Raw genomic sequence first — 18061 nt, forward strand, 5'->3', positions numbered from 1 at the left:
AAGCGTTTGAAGTTGCTGAGCAGAACAAACATCCCCCTCGCTCCTAAACTTGACATGCATGCACAGACATGCACACACACACACACACAGAGAAGAGTGTTGACACTTGTGTGAAATTACATGGTTTTCCTCAGCTGTAGACAGGCATTAATACACAGGGCCACACGCAGAGACACGCGAGTGTGACGATCCATGAAAAGAGCTTTGGGTCCACTTTGGCTGATTTCCCAACATGCCTTGATGTTATCAGGAGGCAGAGAGTGTGAGACAGGTTTCTATGGCAGACAGGAAGTGCAGTGGTGGTCTGTGGTCCTTTTCCCTTTGGGTATCATCTACTCACATTTTCTGCTCTTGATTTTATTCTCTAATGACTGCTATAATTAAGCAGTTGAGTCGTAAACACTGAAATTCTTTCAACATGTTTCCTCAAGCAGACAGCTCGACCACCACAATGAAAGAGGGGCAATGTGCAGTTTAATTCCAGGATTTGCCCAAGGCTGCACAGGGTCATTAGGTCAGTGACCCATTCTTAGGGCATGTTAAGACTATTCTGTGTTTATTTTTGAAGGAAAAGTGCTTCCTCAAGTGCATTTTGTGCTGATAATGAAAAGCTGGTTTCTGAAAATGCAGCCAGAAAAAAAGCGTGATTGATCCATAGTGATACTTTATTATCAGAATATTTACTAGCAATTTTTCTACCAGGTCTTTATCCATTTGATTGTGGTGGATGCCATAAATTGCCATAAACGTGCTATGTTTTTTAATCTTAAAATGTGAACTTGTCTCAGCTTGAGGAAGCACACGGCTGTGCCTAAAAAGAAGGCACGTGCAGCACGTTTTTCCCCAAAATGAAATCTACCCCACCTTGTGGCCACTTAATTAAATGTAAAAATAACAGGTTCAAATTTAAAACAGCAGAAAGGTGTGAACACGTTAATCTGACTTTGGCATTTCTGTTATTTGTGACAGAGCGATGTTTTATAAGTGTAGAACCTTGTTCGGAAACCTTGGATTGGGTTTATGATGCAACGGTGTCCAAGTCCATCGCTCTAGTGTCCCAACTTCTGACCCAACCCATTGAAGATTGACCTCTTTCCTTCACCCTTGGCAACCCAACTGGAGCGTGTCAGTCCCGGTCACTGGGTCCAGTCATGACAACGACCAACTGTCCCAGTGTCCAGGGCCTCTGGACATGTCCTGCCTTTCTTCTTCTGTTCCTTTCTGACCCGAAATCTAAGCTGACCCCATTTACGGACAGCACAGACCGTCCTGCTGGCCCACATCAAAGCGTCACTAATCCCAAACCTGCAGTGCCAGTCCCCTTATTCTCTCTGCCTGCTCCATAATCACAGCAGGTCCCCCTCTCATTCAGCCGCCTCCGATAGGAAGCCAGCTATTAGCAACCTGACCCACTTTTCTGATTGCTAACTGCTAGCACGGTTAATTGAGCTCTAATCACTTCCTAATGGCTGCATTGTTTCAGGCTGCTCTCACTAAATGCTAAACAGGGGGAGAAAGGAGAGGCGGCGAGCGAGTGCCTATTTCCAATTAGGGCATGAAAAGTGCTGTAAAAATGAAATAATGTGGAGAGTCATATGAGAAAGGGGTAAACAAGCGAGTTGAGTGTTTAATATTCAGAGTAAATGCTGACTTAATGAGACTATATGAATAACATATGAATATGGAATTAATGTAGCTAGTGTGATTTATTAGAAACTTCACTCATAACCAAATGAGCACTGTGAGAGATAATTTTCCTGTGTGCACCATCGGAAAGACAGAGAATGATTCTATATGCATTATCTTAATTATTTTATTTTATGAAAAGTAATTTTCACATATGCTTCAGCACCATTTTCTTCAAAAAACTTCCATTAGAGTGAGATAAAATCAATATATTTATGCTAATTCAGCAACCTGCCTAATTCTGTGTTCTTTCAAGATATTGACAATTCTTGAAACAGGTTGATTTGTATTGGAAAACGTTGTGAAAGAACCAAAAAATCTTGTCTGTAGAAAGAAAATAGTTCCAATATGAAACTGCTCACAACAAATCTGTGGATTATCTTGAGTAACCGGGTCATGATTTCTGGAAAGAGACATTGCTGTTGAGATTTTCAAATGAATTTTTTTGCCGCTTTGAGCACCACAAGCCGAGTGCCATATAGTTCCGTTATATTCAAAAAAGGCAGACATCTCTCCGGCCGATATCTCCAAAACTCTGCAACTCACACCAAAACAATCTAGATGGATAAATGGCACTACAGGTAAGAGGAAACATATGTATTTTTGATTTTTGGGTGAACTGTCCCTTTTAAGTACTCAGTAATTTAACAAAAATGACTTCTTAAGATGAAGGTTTTTGCAGTGTATTAAGAACCTAAACTCCCATAGGTCTACGGTTAATTCTAAGTCACTGCAGCAGCAGTGACTTGGAATAAATATAAGTGTGTGTGTGTGTGTGTGTGTGTGTGTGTACACAAAGTGAGAGGGGTACTTTTCAACAGAAATGTTATGATTAATTCCACCCAGTGCTCCCTACACAGGCCCTCTTACTCACTGACCGTTGGTGTTTGAATATTCAAATGTTACTGGTCTGAACTCTGTGCTGCTGGTAGCACCACACTGACAACCTCAGCAGCTCTCAGGATACTCTAGTTCTCACAGTAAGAACAGTCACTTACACCAGGAATTTCAGCTCTTCTCTTGCTCCTTCAGTTCTTGGTAAGTTTGCTTGTTGAGTCACTTGTTGCAGACAGTTTCTTCTTGGGTGATACATTTGTAACAATGGTTTACTGAAGCATGTTTACACTGCAGAAAAGGGCTTTCTGTTCATCTCCAAGTTAAACTGTATTTTTATCCTGTACATGAATCTAACTGATGAGGGACTGAGTGCATGTAACCAGACAGTGATTCTTTGTAAAGCAGAGGGACGCTGACCAAAAGCAGTCCATATAAGTCCAAGCCTTATAAGCACAGCAGCACTGCTTCTTGACTCGACCTGCTTGGCAAGACTTTAAAGCACTTGAGCCTGCTCTTCATTGTTTTTATAAACAGTTTGTGATGAGCTCCTCTCATTGTTAGTGCTAAGGGTTTTTTAACAGTTTTGGTGGCCAGCCCGAAGGAACATAATGGCACGTTTGGCTCTATCAACACAGGCCACCTCCAAGTCCTTATAAGGACACTTTGTGTGGGGTCAAAGAAGACTCACCCCTCAGCATCTGGTTTATCTTCTCTCCCCCAGATTCTCCCTCTGCATGACCTTTCCTCCTCATCTGTACTTTCCTATCTCATTGTTTAATAAAATGTCTTTTTTCTGGTGCAGATTCCTCAGAGGGCATGACCTCACAGCCTTCGGTGATGACTGAGCATCCTCTGTCATCTGCAGTGACCGTCAGCTCCTCCACCAGCATCCCCGCTGCTACCTCTGCCCTGATTCCTCCCCCATCTTCGTCGTCCTCATCCTCCTCTTCCACGGCCATTCCCCAGCCCAACAGCAAGCCCTGGAGGAGCAAGTCGACAAGCTCCAAGCACACCTCCTCTTCTTCTCCCTTCTCCACCAGCACCCCCTCGTCTGCCATGCAGTCCGTCAAGCAAGAGAAGGAGGTGTCCTTCTCCTGTAAGGCTGCCCTGGCAAGTGAAGCCCCCCCTAAGGTTGTCACTCAGAAGTCAATGCTGGAGAAGCTTAAGCTCTTCAACAGTAAAGGAGGCTCCAAATCTTCCACCTCCTCCAATGGAGTAGGGGCCCAGACTGACAATGCTGCCCAAGCCAGGCAGCTCGGAGCGGGGCAGGTGGAGAGAGCCGAGACTGGCTCCAACACCGACCCCCTGGAGGAAGATGATGGCAACGTCCGGCCGGGAATGAACGGGACCAGCAATGGGACGGCCTACGGAGCAGCTCCCTCAGCAGGTACTACTACTGTCTCCACAACTGCCAGCAGCCCCAAAATCGCCCTGAAGGGCATTGCCCAGCGCACTTTCAGCAGAGCTTTGACTGCCAAGAAGGGCTCTGTCAAAGGCACAGAGAAGGACAAGGAGAGGGGAAAGGAGAAGGAGAAAGGGAAGGAGGTGGGGAAACGCATCTCGGTCCCCGACAGGACAGAGCTCAGGGGGGAGGAGCCTAAGGAGGAAGTAGCACCTGTTGCTGTAGACACAGACAGCTCAAACAAAAGAACCTCTAAAATCACCAGCTTCATTCCCAAGGGGGGTAAAGTGGCCAAAAAAGAGAGTTCCACCCCTGCAAACAGCGGAATACCAAAGCCAGGAGGCAAAGCCCCAGGAATCGGGGGGAAAGCTTCCTCAGTGAAGGAGGCGGGGGAGAGGCCTCGGAGCATGCGGTTAGGAGGGGGTCTCGTCATGCACCGCGGGCCCCTGGACAGAGACAGAGACAGGGACAGCAGACACTCCAGCTCTACTTCCAGTCTTGCCTCCACAGAGGGGAAGACCAGCACCGCCCCTGTGGCAGGAGGAGGCACTACACAGAGCACAGCCAGCAACACGGTCAGCGTGCAGCTACCTCAGACTCAACAGCACCACAGCCACCCCAACACGGCCACCGTCGCACCTTTCATGTACAGGTGAGATCACTCAGACCAGGGCTGGAAACACCTGTTAAAGCATCAGAAGAATTGGTTCCATATTTAGTATTTCTCTATCATATTAAATATTTTTGACTGAATAAGTTACAATCAAAGTAAAAAAAAACATTTTGTTTAGAAGTAGAATGCGCGGAATGAAAGACGATATCTCTGGTTCTGCTGCATTGATTTTAATACTTTTTTAAAATTGTCCATTGGGAGTCTAACAGTGTTCTACAGTAGGAGTGCAATGCTAAATCAGTGAAGTACTCTTTTAAGATCGTAGAAAAGGTTTCAGTCGTAGTCATCTGGACACAATCAAGACATTTCGGGTCCCATCCGGAAGTCATTCTCAATTGTGTACTCTTTTAAGAATTAATTTAGCTTAATTAAAAATGTATTTATTTGTTTCACTGCTTTGTTCTCACGAACGCAGCTCTCTCTCTCTCTCTCTCTCTCTCTCTCTCTCTCTCTCTCTCTCTCTCATTGAGCCGGGAGGAGGGGCCAGCTTTGAATCATGTGTTTACAAACAGCAACCAACCAACCTACTCATTCTACCTTTAAGCTGAGCATGCTGGCCACAACACAGCGATTAAGATCAGGCTTCATAAAACACTGATAAAACAAAGTCATTAAACCAGTGCTCACTGCACATCTTGCTCTGACTAAAAGTCATACACCCAGCACGTTTTCCAGAATTGGTAAGGTTGAATCCTTCAGCCACTACTATTTGAAGTTGACAAATGTTTACTGGAGTGTATTTGTTCAGTCGAATACCTGATAACAGAGCTTTTAAATTTAAATAACTGCAAATTGGTATATAACCCTGTATATAACTGTGGTAGGATTGTACAAGTCAAAGAACATCATCACAACATTTGATTCTCTGACAGCAACTGAAAGAACAAAATGTGAATCTAGCCATCTGTGAACTGTTAACCAGGAATGTCACATCTGTGTATGTTCGTGTGTGTGTATGCAGAGTGTATTGTCTGCATGTGTGCGCACATGTATCTGGGAAAATATGTGTGGATGTTGTGCCTCTGACCTCTGTCCTGGCCCCAGTGTGATAAGGAAGGAGGTCCCTCTCTTACTCAATGAGGCCTTTCTAACTCACTTCAGTCACTCATTAGCCTCCTGACGCTTCCTGCACTGCTGCCCTTTCTCCCTCTGTACATCCTGACCTGTAGCTAACCAACCCACCTCTCCAAAACACCCCGATCCTTAGTACTCAGAAACTTGTTTTTTTGCTGTATACCTGTCAGGTACTATTACCAGCAGGATTATACCACCTCCACCTGTCAGAAAGAGTATGTTTGACATAAAATTAAAGAAATACCCTCACCTGCCAAGCACAGGTAAATTAAAAAGAATGCACCCTGCCAGAAATAATAGATACTAGCCAGAATCTTTTTGTGTGCATGAAAATAACCTGAAGTTTCAACCAATTTTAGGTCAGTTAACCAGAAGTTAAAGGAAAGTTTAGATGCTGTCCTTTTTGGTGGAGCAGTGTAAGCAGCAGTCAGTGGTTTTGACTGGCTCACACTCAGAGAGAGTGTACAGTAGTTAACAAGGACAAAGTCTAGGATCAGGAAAAGACCAAAGGCTGTATATAACTGAGGCATTCGAACGTCATTGTCTCAAAAAGCACCAGCCAGTGCAGCGGGTGACCTGTATTGATTTTTCCTTCAAAGACAACCTATACTGGCATTTGGAGCTTAGCAGGCGTTCATTTTGGATCTTGGTCACAAGACTTGAAACACAGCAGATTTAATTCTTAATCAGGTTTATCCCTCTTTCGTGACAATTTGCAGAATATTAGGTTCCCACTAAATGCACAGTAATTCAGAATCGATGAAATCCCCCCCTTTGATCCCTTGCACAATTTGTTTTTCCAGATCCCAAACAGACGGTGAGGGAATAGCAAACACTGAGACCGGCTCAGGAGGAATAGGTGGAGACATTTCCTTCACCAAGACCGGCCAGCTCTCCATCGAGGACCTTTCAGGTGGCTAATCACTTACAGTATAGGGCCTGTCTCTGTTCGGAATAGATGAATTATGTCTTATTGTGCTGGTTAATATTTCTGAGCTTGTTTCTTTTTTGTCTCACTCAGGTGAAGACCCAGAGACAAGGCGTTTGCGTACTGTTAAAAACATAGCAGACCTGCGGCAAAACCTGGAGGAGACCATGTCCAGCTTACGAGGAACTCAGGTCACACACAGGTAAAAATCAAATAAATTCATTCTCCCAGCTGGTTTTAACTGGCAGTGACTGGTGATTCAGTGCTGCACCCCAACTGACCCCACCTACCCTGCTTTTGAGTGTTTCAGGAAAATGGTAATTTAACACGCTTGTTGTTGAACTTTTTTGCTTCTTTATTTTCATTAATATATTGTGATTCCTTTTATTTGTATCTCAAATTGTTTACTGCAGGTAAATAACATATGCAGTAGATATATGAAGAAAAAATGCAGTATAGTTATGCTGGATGTTTTGCCAACAATAATCATCAGCACAAGTCATATTGTTCACTGCGTATTGCATGTTTTTCAAGTTGGCAAAGCAAAGCTATTGTAAAAAGACACACTAAGAAAGAATAAGAGAAAAAAATATTGGTAATTTAAAAAAATTAAAGTAACAAAATATTTTTTAAAGTGATTTTTCTAAAGCATTTTCTGTTCACTTTGTCAATTCAGCACTACTCATAAAAAAGTTTATAAAATGCGTTGCAGTGGAAAACAAACCTCTACTGTTTGGGGATCATCAAAGTGTAGCGCCTTACAATGGCTGCTACGGCTGAGTGGTAAACAGGCTAACTGTTGGGGATTTGAGTCAGTGACTGAAGTGCCTCATGGTCAGCAGACTGTGTCTGTCTAGGCTTACAGGTATTACCTTTTTTTTTCTTGTTGCTGTCTCATCCTTCTTTTGAGGGATCTTTTACTTTGATCGCAGGGCATGTCTTTCATGTTGTCTTTGATTCAGGTTTAGCTCTAATCATGTTACCTCCCACAGAATTTTGACCTCTGCTCTGGCCCCACTCTCAGTGCTGACCCAGCTGTCTAGATTTCATTTAGGCTCTGTTGTAAGATCCGCATATCCTGTTGTCGACTGTAACAAAGGATCTCTTTACTTTCTCCTTGTCTGTTCACAGAGGAGATTATGCAGTTTCCCACTACTAGTTTGGCAGTTTGTTTGTATTTTGAGATATAATACTCTGTATTATATCTCAAAATTCTTTGAACAGATTTCTGTGAAATTTGGTGAACAGATTGGCCTTGAGCCAAGAAACAACTGATCTGGTTTTGGTGGTGATCCAAATGTGTGATCTCCTCTATTAGACAATTGTAGACAATAATTGGAGATTAACTATGAAACGACAGGTAGAGATTTGACAAGTGCCTCTTAGTTGGCTCAGTTTATTCTCTTAGCAGTGGCATGGCTTTTTCTACTACTGCAAATTAAGTGGCTTTGAATAGAAGCTCATCAGAAAACACTCAAAATGTAGATTTAATTGTTATATAGTGTCATCTTGTGTGTTAAAAGACAGTTTTGAAGTGATAGCTGGTTCCAGTCCCTTTTGTTTACATGTGTACACAGATTGTGCCTTTATTCTCTCATCTCTGTCTCTCTTTCTCTACCTGCTCAGCACCTTGGAAACCACCTTCGATGGCAGCGTCACCACAGACATCAACAGCGGCGGAGGTGGCGGTGGTGGCAGCAACAACAGCGGAGGGGGTCGGAGCATCCTCAGCCTCACTTCTACCCGCCCCTCCCTGTCGTCATGGCGACTGGGCCAGTCCAGTCCTCGTCTGCAGGCAGGCGATGCCCCTTCTATGGGGAACAGTTACGGAGGCCGGGTGGCTGGCGGCCAGGGAGGACGCTACCTGTACCCTGGGCACCTCCGACGGCAGCTGGCTGGCAGGGGAGGAGCCCTCTGCAGTGTGGACCTCGGAGACAGAGCCGGGGAGGACTCTGACCTGGACGGCATCTCTATGGAGGTCACTGGATACATGAGCGATGGAGACGTGCTGAGCAAGAACGCTGCACGCACTGATGATGTCACCAGCGGGTAAGTGGATTACACTGATAGACATTTTTTAATCCTACAAACAGGTTTTGAAATTGCTAATGCTGAAACAGTTTGTCGATGAATTGAAAAGTCATTCGACAGAAAATTACTCGACAGCAGTTTTGCTCATTTATCAAGCAAAAATGCCAAACATTTGCTGGCTCCAGCTTCTCCAGTGTGAGGATTTGCTGCTTTTCTCTGTGTTTTATCATTGTAAATAGAACACCTTTTGTTTTTTGGATTGTTGGTTGGACAAAACAAGCATATATATATAGATTAATCAAGTCATTCATTCATTCATTTGCTGCAGCCTTTGAAATTGCCGCCTTTTGGGGGAAGAGTGAGAGATGCACTCAGCACACTGGCTGATTATGTTTAAAGATCATAACAGCTTTAAATAGTTCTTCTTGATCTCTGTTGTATCTTGCGATGTGTTTGAGTAAGCCATTTATCACAGTACCTGATTCTGTATTCAGTCATCAAAAATCTGCAAGGTGACATATACTGTTTGTATGATTAATGTATTTTTGGCCAGTAAAAAAATATTACTGGTAGATAAGAAAAACTGTGAGAAAGCATCAGCAGCTTAAATCTACCTTAAATCTAAGCTCCTAAAATGTCTTGCATATAATTCATTGTTGTCTTTGAGACTTAAACACAGACGTGAAGAATTTTTCTCCTGAAGAATCTTTTTAGTACAGTAATGTAACTCTACCCAACTGCTGCTGTTGTGGGGGTGCTATGTATTTATACTGGGAATAAATTCATGAAAAGTGTTAATTAGTTACTCTGTGCTACTATTATAAGAGCATCATGTGTTTATACTTAGATTTTTCTGGCTGGTTGAAATATGATGTTATGGTTGATCATAACATGGGAAGTGATCATTCAAAACAAACTGAGAGTATAAAAATATTTATTGGCAAACTAATACTGTACAACTTTCACTGGACCCCATAGGCTGAGTTTTCTTGAAAGCAAGCTTGCCAGAAGAGGGCAGTAGTGTTCCCTCCTCACTATTCTTCCCCATGATCCAAGTGCCAGATGATATCCAACAGTTTAACCTCAGCAGCATTAGCAAAATTTATTCTGTATAGCTCAGATCCCACAAGTATCCCATCTCTCTGTCTGCAGACGCAGTAATGCTGATATGCTGATAACCTGTTTATTTGCTCTCTCAAAACCACTGTCCGTGTTGTAACAGGCCCCCTGCATACCTTGGCTGTCACACTGTGCAATTTAAACCTCCGCTGTCATCATTATTATCTGATGTAGTTGTAAACGGCGCCAACTCGCCTTCAGATGGCATCGAAAAGCCAGAGACAGAGAGACCAGGGTCTGGTAATAGAGCTGCCTCTGGGTCTAGTTTGAGTTCAAATGAATGCAAATGTAGAAAAGTGTCTATGAGCTCAGCAAAGCAAGGTGATAAAAAAACACATCTCTTTAAAACTGGAGTGGGAATTGCTTCCTCTGGCCCCCATGGATGTGCACTCATTCACCAGCCCTGAGGCAGCTGTAGAAGTCGAGGGAGCTAAGTGCTTGGAGTACTTGATATGTCTGTGGCTGAGCAGACAAAGGCCAAGCCACAGCCACACCTGGACAGGTGAGTGATGTGAGCAGAGCCATTTGCTCGCTCTGAAAACTTACTATCCAGGCTGGGTCGGACCTGTGAGGAAGGCAAGGCAAAATATAAATTTTGATATTGTTCAGGCTGCAATTAAAGATTATTTTCATGATCAATTTTGCATTGTTTCAGTTAATTGATTAATCATTTGATTAATCATTTCATCTATAAAATGTAGGAAATTGTGAGGTGGGTTAACCATTTAAAACAGACACAGACTGATGACCTCCCCCTACCCCTCTCCACATCCTCAGGCCTTTTACTGTAGTGGTTAGCTCCACAACAGGCCTGTAAGCATCTGCTAACTGGTTCTTCCACACAGTGGTGGGATGTTTACCCAGAGAGGAGGAACTGGCATTTAGATTACAGCACTAGACGATCACAGTTCAACTTTACCTCCACTCAATTAAAGGGTCAGTTAACACAAATCATAAAAGAAACTTTTATTTTTCCTTTTTTTTTTTTTTTTTTTACCTCTAGTGGTATCTAGCCATGCAGATAGCTCTGGTTCTTCTTCGTGCAGGTTTTGAGATATCCGTCTCTGAAATGTATGCTTTCACCTCAATACAATGGAGGTGAATGGAATTTATTTTGTGGTGCTCACACCATTAAAATAATAACATTGAGAAAATTCAACATCAACATCTCTTTCCAGAAGTAATGTATCTGTTACTGTGAACATCTAAACTACTTTGTACTAAAGAAATAGTCCCTATCAATCTTTCAGATGTCCCAATAGAGACAGTTTATAATCCTGTTAGCACCACAAATTCAATTCAAGTCACCTTGGGGTGGGGGTACAATATAAATGTGAGGATTTGCTGCTTTTGTCTATTGCATATCATTGCAAATGTACTCTTTGTTTTTGACTGTTGGTTGGACAAAACAAGCAATGTCAAGACGTCACCTTCAGCTCTGGGAAATAGTGCAGCTTTTTCACTATCTTCCTTTATTTTATAGGCAAAATTATTTATCGATTTAAACAAAAAACAACGGAGAGAGGAATCAGTAATAAAAACAGTCATTAGTTTCAGCTCTAGACATTTATTAGCAGTCTAACTGTAGACTGAGATGAATAAAACAGAATCAATCTGTCTAGTTAATTTATTTATTGCTCTCTGAGTCCTACAACACAGACAACATGACTAATGACACCACATTTTGTATCTGCATCGGTTTTCTCCAATCTCCAACCCCCTCCTCTATTTTTTTTCCTTTCGGCTTCTCTGGCCCTTGGAGACAAGGACCCCCACCCACAACCCCCACCCACCACCTCCTTGGCTCGGGGGTATGTTGCCCGATCTACCCCCCCCACCCCCACCCCCCGCCATCCCTCCTCCACCCTTCGCAGACAGGCCCAACCTCCAGCCAGGAGGGAAAAGCATGTGGAGCTGAGGAGAGAGGCTGCATACCAACACTGAGCTCCCACACAGCTACACATGGACACATAATCTATACACGGAGAGTTCAGTGATACTGTTTACCCACTTCTGATATCACCATGATCAAACACGGTGTCACCTGGTGATATTACTCACATAACAGCAGATCTCGCACACAGGTTCAGACCTGATAAGACAGTAGCCAGACGGTTGAAAACGGACACCTTTGCTTTGGAGATTTTTATCAACAGGGATCAACCCTCACCTGGACTTGTTTATTTTGCTTTGGACTAACTGTGTTATCATGTTTGAGGCAGAAAGGTAGGTCAGAGTTTTAAACCATCAACAGAAATAAGAAGCTCTTGAGGCGATTGTTTGTTTTTTGCAGAGCGTGACATTTCGCGAATTTCCTCCTGTCAGCACCACAGTGCATGCATTCTTAGTAAGTAAAATGTTTCTGCAGTTTCATTTACTCAAGAACTTTTGCTTCTGTTAGTTGCACGGCTGTGTAAATTCTACCTGGCTGCTCGATTTCAGCTTATAAACTATCTTGTTTGGACACGTTTCTCTGCTGCAGAAGGTTACAGGTTAACAGGCATCTGAAACAGGAAGACAGGGTGGCTCAGTTACTCATTAGTGTGAAGGAGTAATATGTGTGTGTGTGTGTGTGACTGACTGACTGACTCCCCAGCCATCTTCAAGGTGACTTTGCTTTGGGACGATGGATGCTTCCCATAAAAGAACAGCTATTACCCCCAAGAGAGCCTCTGTCAACATTCTTCAACTGTCTTCATTGTCTGTCTCTCTTGTTATTGTGAAAATATGCTACACAACACGTCTTATATCAGTGAAGGAAGTTATGTTTTCATCGCTTTATCTGTTTGATTGTGGGATTCCTAAAAAAAAAAGGTTGCAACGTCTGACATTTGTCTGACATTTGGTGGTCCATGGATCATTTGATTTAACTTTGGTGGTGGTCAGGATTTATGATTGTAAAATAAGGCAGATTTATTTATATTACCCATCTTACCACCCTGTACCCCAAAACACTAACGATTTGACTAATTAGTGATGAATACTTAAAGTTCATAAAGGCAGCTGAGAATATAAATGTTTTTAATCTGGATTTAAAGGTAGTCAAATTCAGGCAAGTCCTCTTTCGTCTGGAAGTTTGTTTCAGCTCTTTGGTGCATGGTAACAAAATGCTGATGTTTAGTTTGGACTCTCGGTAATGGTTAGCAGACCGCTACCAGATGACCTGAGAGAGTAGCCACAGCCGTTATACTGCATTCATGTTCTGGTGAGAAAGTACAACATCTGGTGCTGTCAGGTTTGCTAAATCAGAGTTTTATTGTATTCGCATGCTGCTGGGTACAAAAAATCAGTCCCAGTTGGTTTTATATCTGTTTTATATCACCACAGTGAATTATCACCCATCACTGCCCTCAGCTCTACAGAGCTTTTTAACCTCTTTTAGCTCATTGTTTTGGTTTTCCAACTCTGTTCTCATCGACCTCATTTCCAGCAGCAGCGGGCAGCTGTGTTTAGTAAAAAACCCGCAGACAGACAAAGTTAACTGTTAACTGTGAAGATATTAAAACTTCTAGCAGCTAAAGAGCCAGATTTTTTTTTTTTTGATAGAGACCAAATCAGAGCTAAAAGGACTGAACTTAAATTCTAAATTAATGCTAATTTTATTCAGCATCTGCTGAATGTGCAAGTATAAATTCACAGTAACAACTTTATAAAGAGATAGTGTCATCGTTGTGTTTTCAGCTTGTTTTGTTGCCCTCAATTTACCAAAAAAAACTATTATTATTCCAACTTTGAAAATGATTAATTCATGATCATATTTGCAGCTGTAAACATTATAAAGGCTGCAGTTTGTTCACTATATGTACAGGTTTGCTCTCCGCTGAGTGACTTCTGGTTTCCGTTGAGTTTCTGTCCTGCAGTTCAGATGCTGATTCTGTTTGACTGGAGGTTACACAAAGGAGCTCTGTCTATAGGAAACACTGTACTGTGTGTATACTGTATATACATGTAGGTATAAATGTGTGTTTGTGTGTGCTGGGTTCCCTCTAGCTGAGATCCACGTAGAGATAACACAAAGTGTTTTAGTGGTCGAACTCTTGCTGGGCTTATTTTTCTACTCCGTTAACTGAAGAAACAGAATCATCACAGTCCCACACAGAAAGCATTCACCATTTGAACGGTCCAGCCTCAACTTTAAATCAGCAAACATTTCATTAAATTACACCTGGGTTAAATGAGTCAATATTTAGTTCCATTAGGAATCTCCTCCACGGGTAAATATTTGGGGAATTAGTTAGTGTTGTTTTAGTTTGAATGGGAATGTTTGTCTAAGTGTTCGCGGCCTCAGCATCAGATTCAGACTCTTAACTGTTGCTAACGGTCAGCCTCTGACTCCAGCAACCAATAAATCAAGTCCCTTTGAATGTCATTTTTCGTTATGAAATGAAAGGACTGGCCTACTTAGCCCGCACTTAAATATACAGTGTATTTTTAGCTTCTCTTAATGTTCAGATACTCAGTCAATCATAATATCCCAGCCTGAAGTAGATGATGGACGATGAATGGTGATATCTTTCTTGTAGGAATAAAGAACAGACTCATCCTCTGTCCACTGAGCTGCCACTTCTTTTACAGACTGCTGTTGTTTACCACTGGCCACATGAGAGAAATGTGTCTTCAGCTAGATAGTTTGTTCCCCTCAGTGTTTGTGTGGGAGCTCTTTGCCAACTGATTGATGAGCGCTTTGACTCAGCCGGGAAACTAGATGGATGTGGGCTCCTCCTGCTCTATACACAACAAAAGCAGCTCTGAGAAGAAGAACAGAGTACGTTAACTCTGGCCAAAGTCTTGTGGTCAAAGTGTGGTACTGCACAACTTCAAATAATCCTCTCCGGGCCTTTTAATTGTGTATCTTAGAACTGCTTTATGGTGACTATATCTAATGTGCTTTGTTGTGTTTTGCAGCTATATGACTGACGGAGGTTTGGGTCTGTACACGCGGCGCCTGAACCGCCTGCCTGATAGCATGGCCGCTGTCCGAGAGACAGTCCACAGAAACACGTCGTCAGGACAGGGAGATGCTGACAGGTAAGTCTAAAACATCTTAAAGGGAAATTCCACCCGCTTATTCTCATACACGTTCTCCATGTGTGATGTTCAATTCATTTCAGGACTGAACTTGATGTGTTTGTTCCAATTGTGTGAGTTTGGGCATATACAGTAAATATAGTTAGCCAATGAGTTTGTAGACATGTCTGGTGGTTGTAATACTATTGAGTCCTCTTTTGGTGTCATCGGCCTCGGTTGAAATGTGAAATTTCTCGTCCGGGTGGTTTAAAATGGTGTGTTTATGAGTATAAAAATGGCCTTTAGGCTTAAAAAAAGTTTAATATCACAGCTTTGCACATAAAATGGAGCACAATATCAGTATTGAGCAGCCTGTCATATCCTGTCTATTGCTTAATGTCTTAATAAAAAAAGTTTTATCTCTATTTCACAGAATGATATTGCACAGGTTTTGCTCAGACTTGTACCATCTCACATACTGTGTGATGGTACAAATGTTGGAGAATAACAGTGAGTCACATGTATTGGTGTTCTCCGGATATATTGGCGACAGCATGAAGTAAAGTGAGAAGATTGGCTGAGTATTTGAGTGTCTTTCCAGAACGTCTTGTGTCAGTGTGAGTGATTCGCTGTGATGCTGTGCTCTTTGTCCTGTCTCAGAGATGATGAGGGATTTGCTTCCTGGCTAATTGACAGAAATAAATGAAGGCAGAGCAGAGCCCCACCATGTTGCAAGAGAAGAATGGGGGTAGAAAGAGAGAGAGAGAGAGATAGTAGGGGGGAGGGAAAAAGCTTGAAATAAAGATGGATGGAGGTGGTTGGAAGAAGAAATGATTGAGGGATAAACTGGGTGAGACAAAGGCCTGGCTCAAAAATGCAAGTGCAATAATTGGTCTCCTCAATTTATATCCAGCTATCATCCACTTGTGATCTTTTATTAAAAAGTAATGTACCAGTTTCTGATGCTTTAGGACTAGCAATATTTGAAATTTAAAACAAAAGCTTGTAGTAGTCTCAAGTGTTTCAAGCAGCCTTTTCTGTAAATCCTCAGGTGTGGCTAATTTCCTGTCTTCCAAAATTTTGCCCTTTGTTGCCTTTTATCCACACACACACACTCTCAGTCTTTCACGTTAAACTCCCCCAGCCCTTAGGCGGGGCTTAACACAAACTGTCCCTCTCCTCACCTGTCTTCTCTCTCCTCTCACCCCCTTTCTTTCTCTCTTACCATGCAGGACACTGTCTCTCCACTCACCTTTCATTTTCCTCTGGCTTGTTTTGATTAGAGACTGTGGCAAGCAGAAGAAACTGGAAAGCAATTCCGTGATAAAAGTTGGGGGATTTCTTCTTTTCTTTTTCCGTTTGATTTTGTGCTTTCATGTTTCTCTGTGAGGTTTAATTGACCAAGTAGGCAGATGTTTGTTTCCCATTTCTTCTTTCATGATCTTCAGACAGCTTCATTATTGCTTTTGTAAGATTAGAGAGAAGGGCAAGGAGAGAGTTTTAAAATTAAGAGGGGGTGAGGTGACTCCCCTCTTCCCACCCCCCTTAAAGGTAAATTGCATTAGCATAACAAACGGAAGCCAGTAGAGCTGGAGGGTAAAGAAGGGTGACTGGTTTTCTGTTGTAAAAGATGAGGCTAATTAAATACATGAGAGGGGGTTAATGGTGCAGTTTGGGCAGGTGGAGGAGGGTGAGCACCTTTTCTCTGCATGTGTTTCCAACATTTTGTGGTTTGTGAGCGTTACAGCTGAAGTTCTGACCTCAGAGGTGTGTGCGGTCTGCATTTGCTCACTGGGTGTGTGACCCATCTATAAACCTCCTATAGTTTAAATGGCTTTCTTTACGTCCGCTGGTTTGGGATGCAGCCGAGCCTCTCAGAGCTGGTGGGGAAGTAGTGGGGGTGGGGAAAGGTGTTGGGTGTCACCGTGGCATTGCGGTTAAAAACCTTGTGACCCTTGGACGAGGAGGTCACAAGCTTCAAAGGGTTGAGGTTCACAGTTAGGAACTTTCCAAAAACTGTTTAAGCTTTCATGCTAAAACCCTCCAGATCAAGACCAAACCTCACTAATGAGGAGCATAAAGGATGCAACTAGAAAAACACAGCGCTGAACGACTTATTCAGATAATACGAAACATATAAGTACATATCATCTCATCAGCTGAGTAGGTGACTGTTGTGACAGCTAAAACTGATCAGTGTTGCTGATCTGCAGTGCAAGAACTAGTTTTACCAACTGTTAAATATATGTAAAGCAGTGGGTGGAAGCCAACGGAGGATCACACTGAGTCAACAGGACCTGCAAGGCTGAGTAAATAGGCAGAGACAATAGAGACTAGAAACTCTGTGTGTATGTGAGTGTGTGAGCATGCTTATCACTGTCATTTATCAGGCAACAGGAGAAAGAGGAAGCGATCTATAACTGTCCATCTTCTGATTTGAATTCTCTTTGTTGAAGCAGACAAAGGAGAGTTCTTTGTGGTGTGAAACCGCTGTAGCAGTGAGTGTTAGAGCCCCCCCCCCTCTTGCTGAGGCGTTGAAGATATAATTTCTCTTTTCCAAACAAGAACGTGAAACAAAGAAGAGAGGAGAGCACCACATAAACCACTCATTTTGAGGCTGATGACAGATGCTTTCACGTGACAAAGTATATACATCTTTATAATGAGGTGGCACGGTGATAAAGGATCCATTAATGTTTTACACATTCGTGCGAATGGTCTATTTCCCTTTTCTCTACATCCTTCTTGCTGGTGTCTGTACAGTCAATACTGGCCGGATCAGGACTCATTCTCCTCTTTCAGAAGAAGCTAATGGCTGCTGTTCATTTATGTCTTTGTTTGGTCTGGTCTACATGTAGCACTGAAAAACTAGCTGATGTGAAAAATGAACACACCAACTCAAGGTGATTGACCAAATCATGTGAACGCCTCATAAAAAGTACTTAAACTCACAAGTACAATTACTGTTACAGCAATGGGTCTTGTCAGGTAGAGGCCAATTTGCATCATAAGAGGTCTGACAATAAGCACCTTGACATGAGATGTTTTAAATCACCCAGACCCATAACGGAGCTCCAAAGAGTCCAAATCATCTGTACCTGAGTTGTAGGTACAACAAATTAAATTAAGAAAAAGCAAAACTACTTAATGTCATAAAACATAATTGAGTAGGCCAACGACAGACACACTGCATTGGCAAAGAGAAACAGTGGTCACAAGCTGAAATAAACAAAAGGTAAGGGAAAGTGTTTTTTGTTAACCCTGGCAGCTGCTGTTCTACTGGAATCATGTGATGCTTCTTACA

At 42.5% G+C, this 18061-nt stretch overlaps 1 protein-coding gene across 16 annotated transcripts in view; it reads left to right on the forward strand.

The window, feature by feature from the left end:
- nav2a (neuron navigator 2a) overlaps positions 1–18061 on the forward strand; it is a 226694-nt gene that overhangs the window by 160559 nt on the left and 48074 nt on the right. For all 16 annotated transcript variants that reach the window (XM_044223117.1, XM_044222433.1, XM_044222523.1 and 13 more), the window contains 5 exons: positions 3326–4577; positions 6476–6585; positions 6694–6802; positions 8227–8649; positions 14656–14778. In XM_044223117.1, coding sequence (XP_044079052.1) covers positions 3326–4577; positions 6476–6585; positions 6694–6802; positions 8227–8649; positions 14656–14778 — 2017 coding nt within the window. The remainder of the gene's footprint in view (positions 1–3325; positions 4578–6475; positions 6586–6693; positions 6803–8226; positions 8650–14655; positions 14779–18061) is intronic.

The sequence above is a fragment of the Siniperca chuatsi genome, linkage group LG1, assembly GCF_020085105.1.
Source record: "Siniperca chuatsi isolate FFG_IHB_CAS linkage group LG1, ASM2008510v1, whole genome shotgun sequence".
In the NCBI taxonomy this organism is placed as follows: domain Eukaryota; kingdom Metazoa; phylum Chordata; class Actinopteri; order Centrarchiformes; family Sinipercidae; genus Siniperca; species Siniperca chuatsi.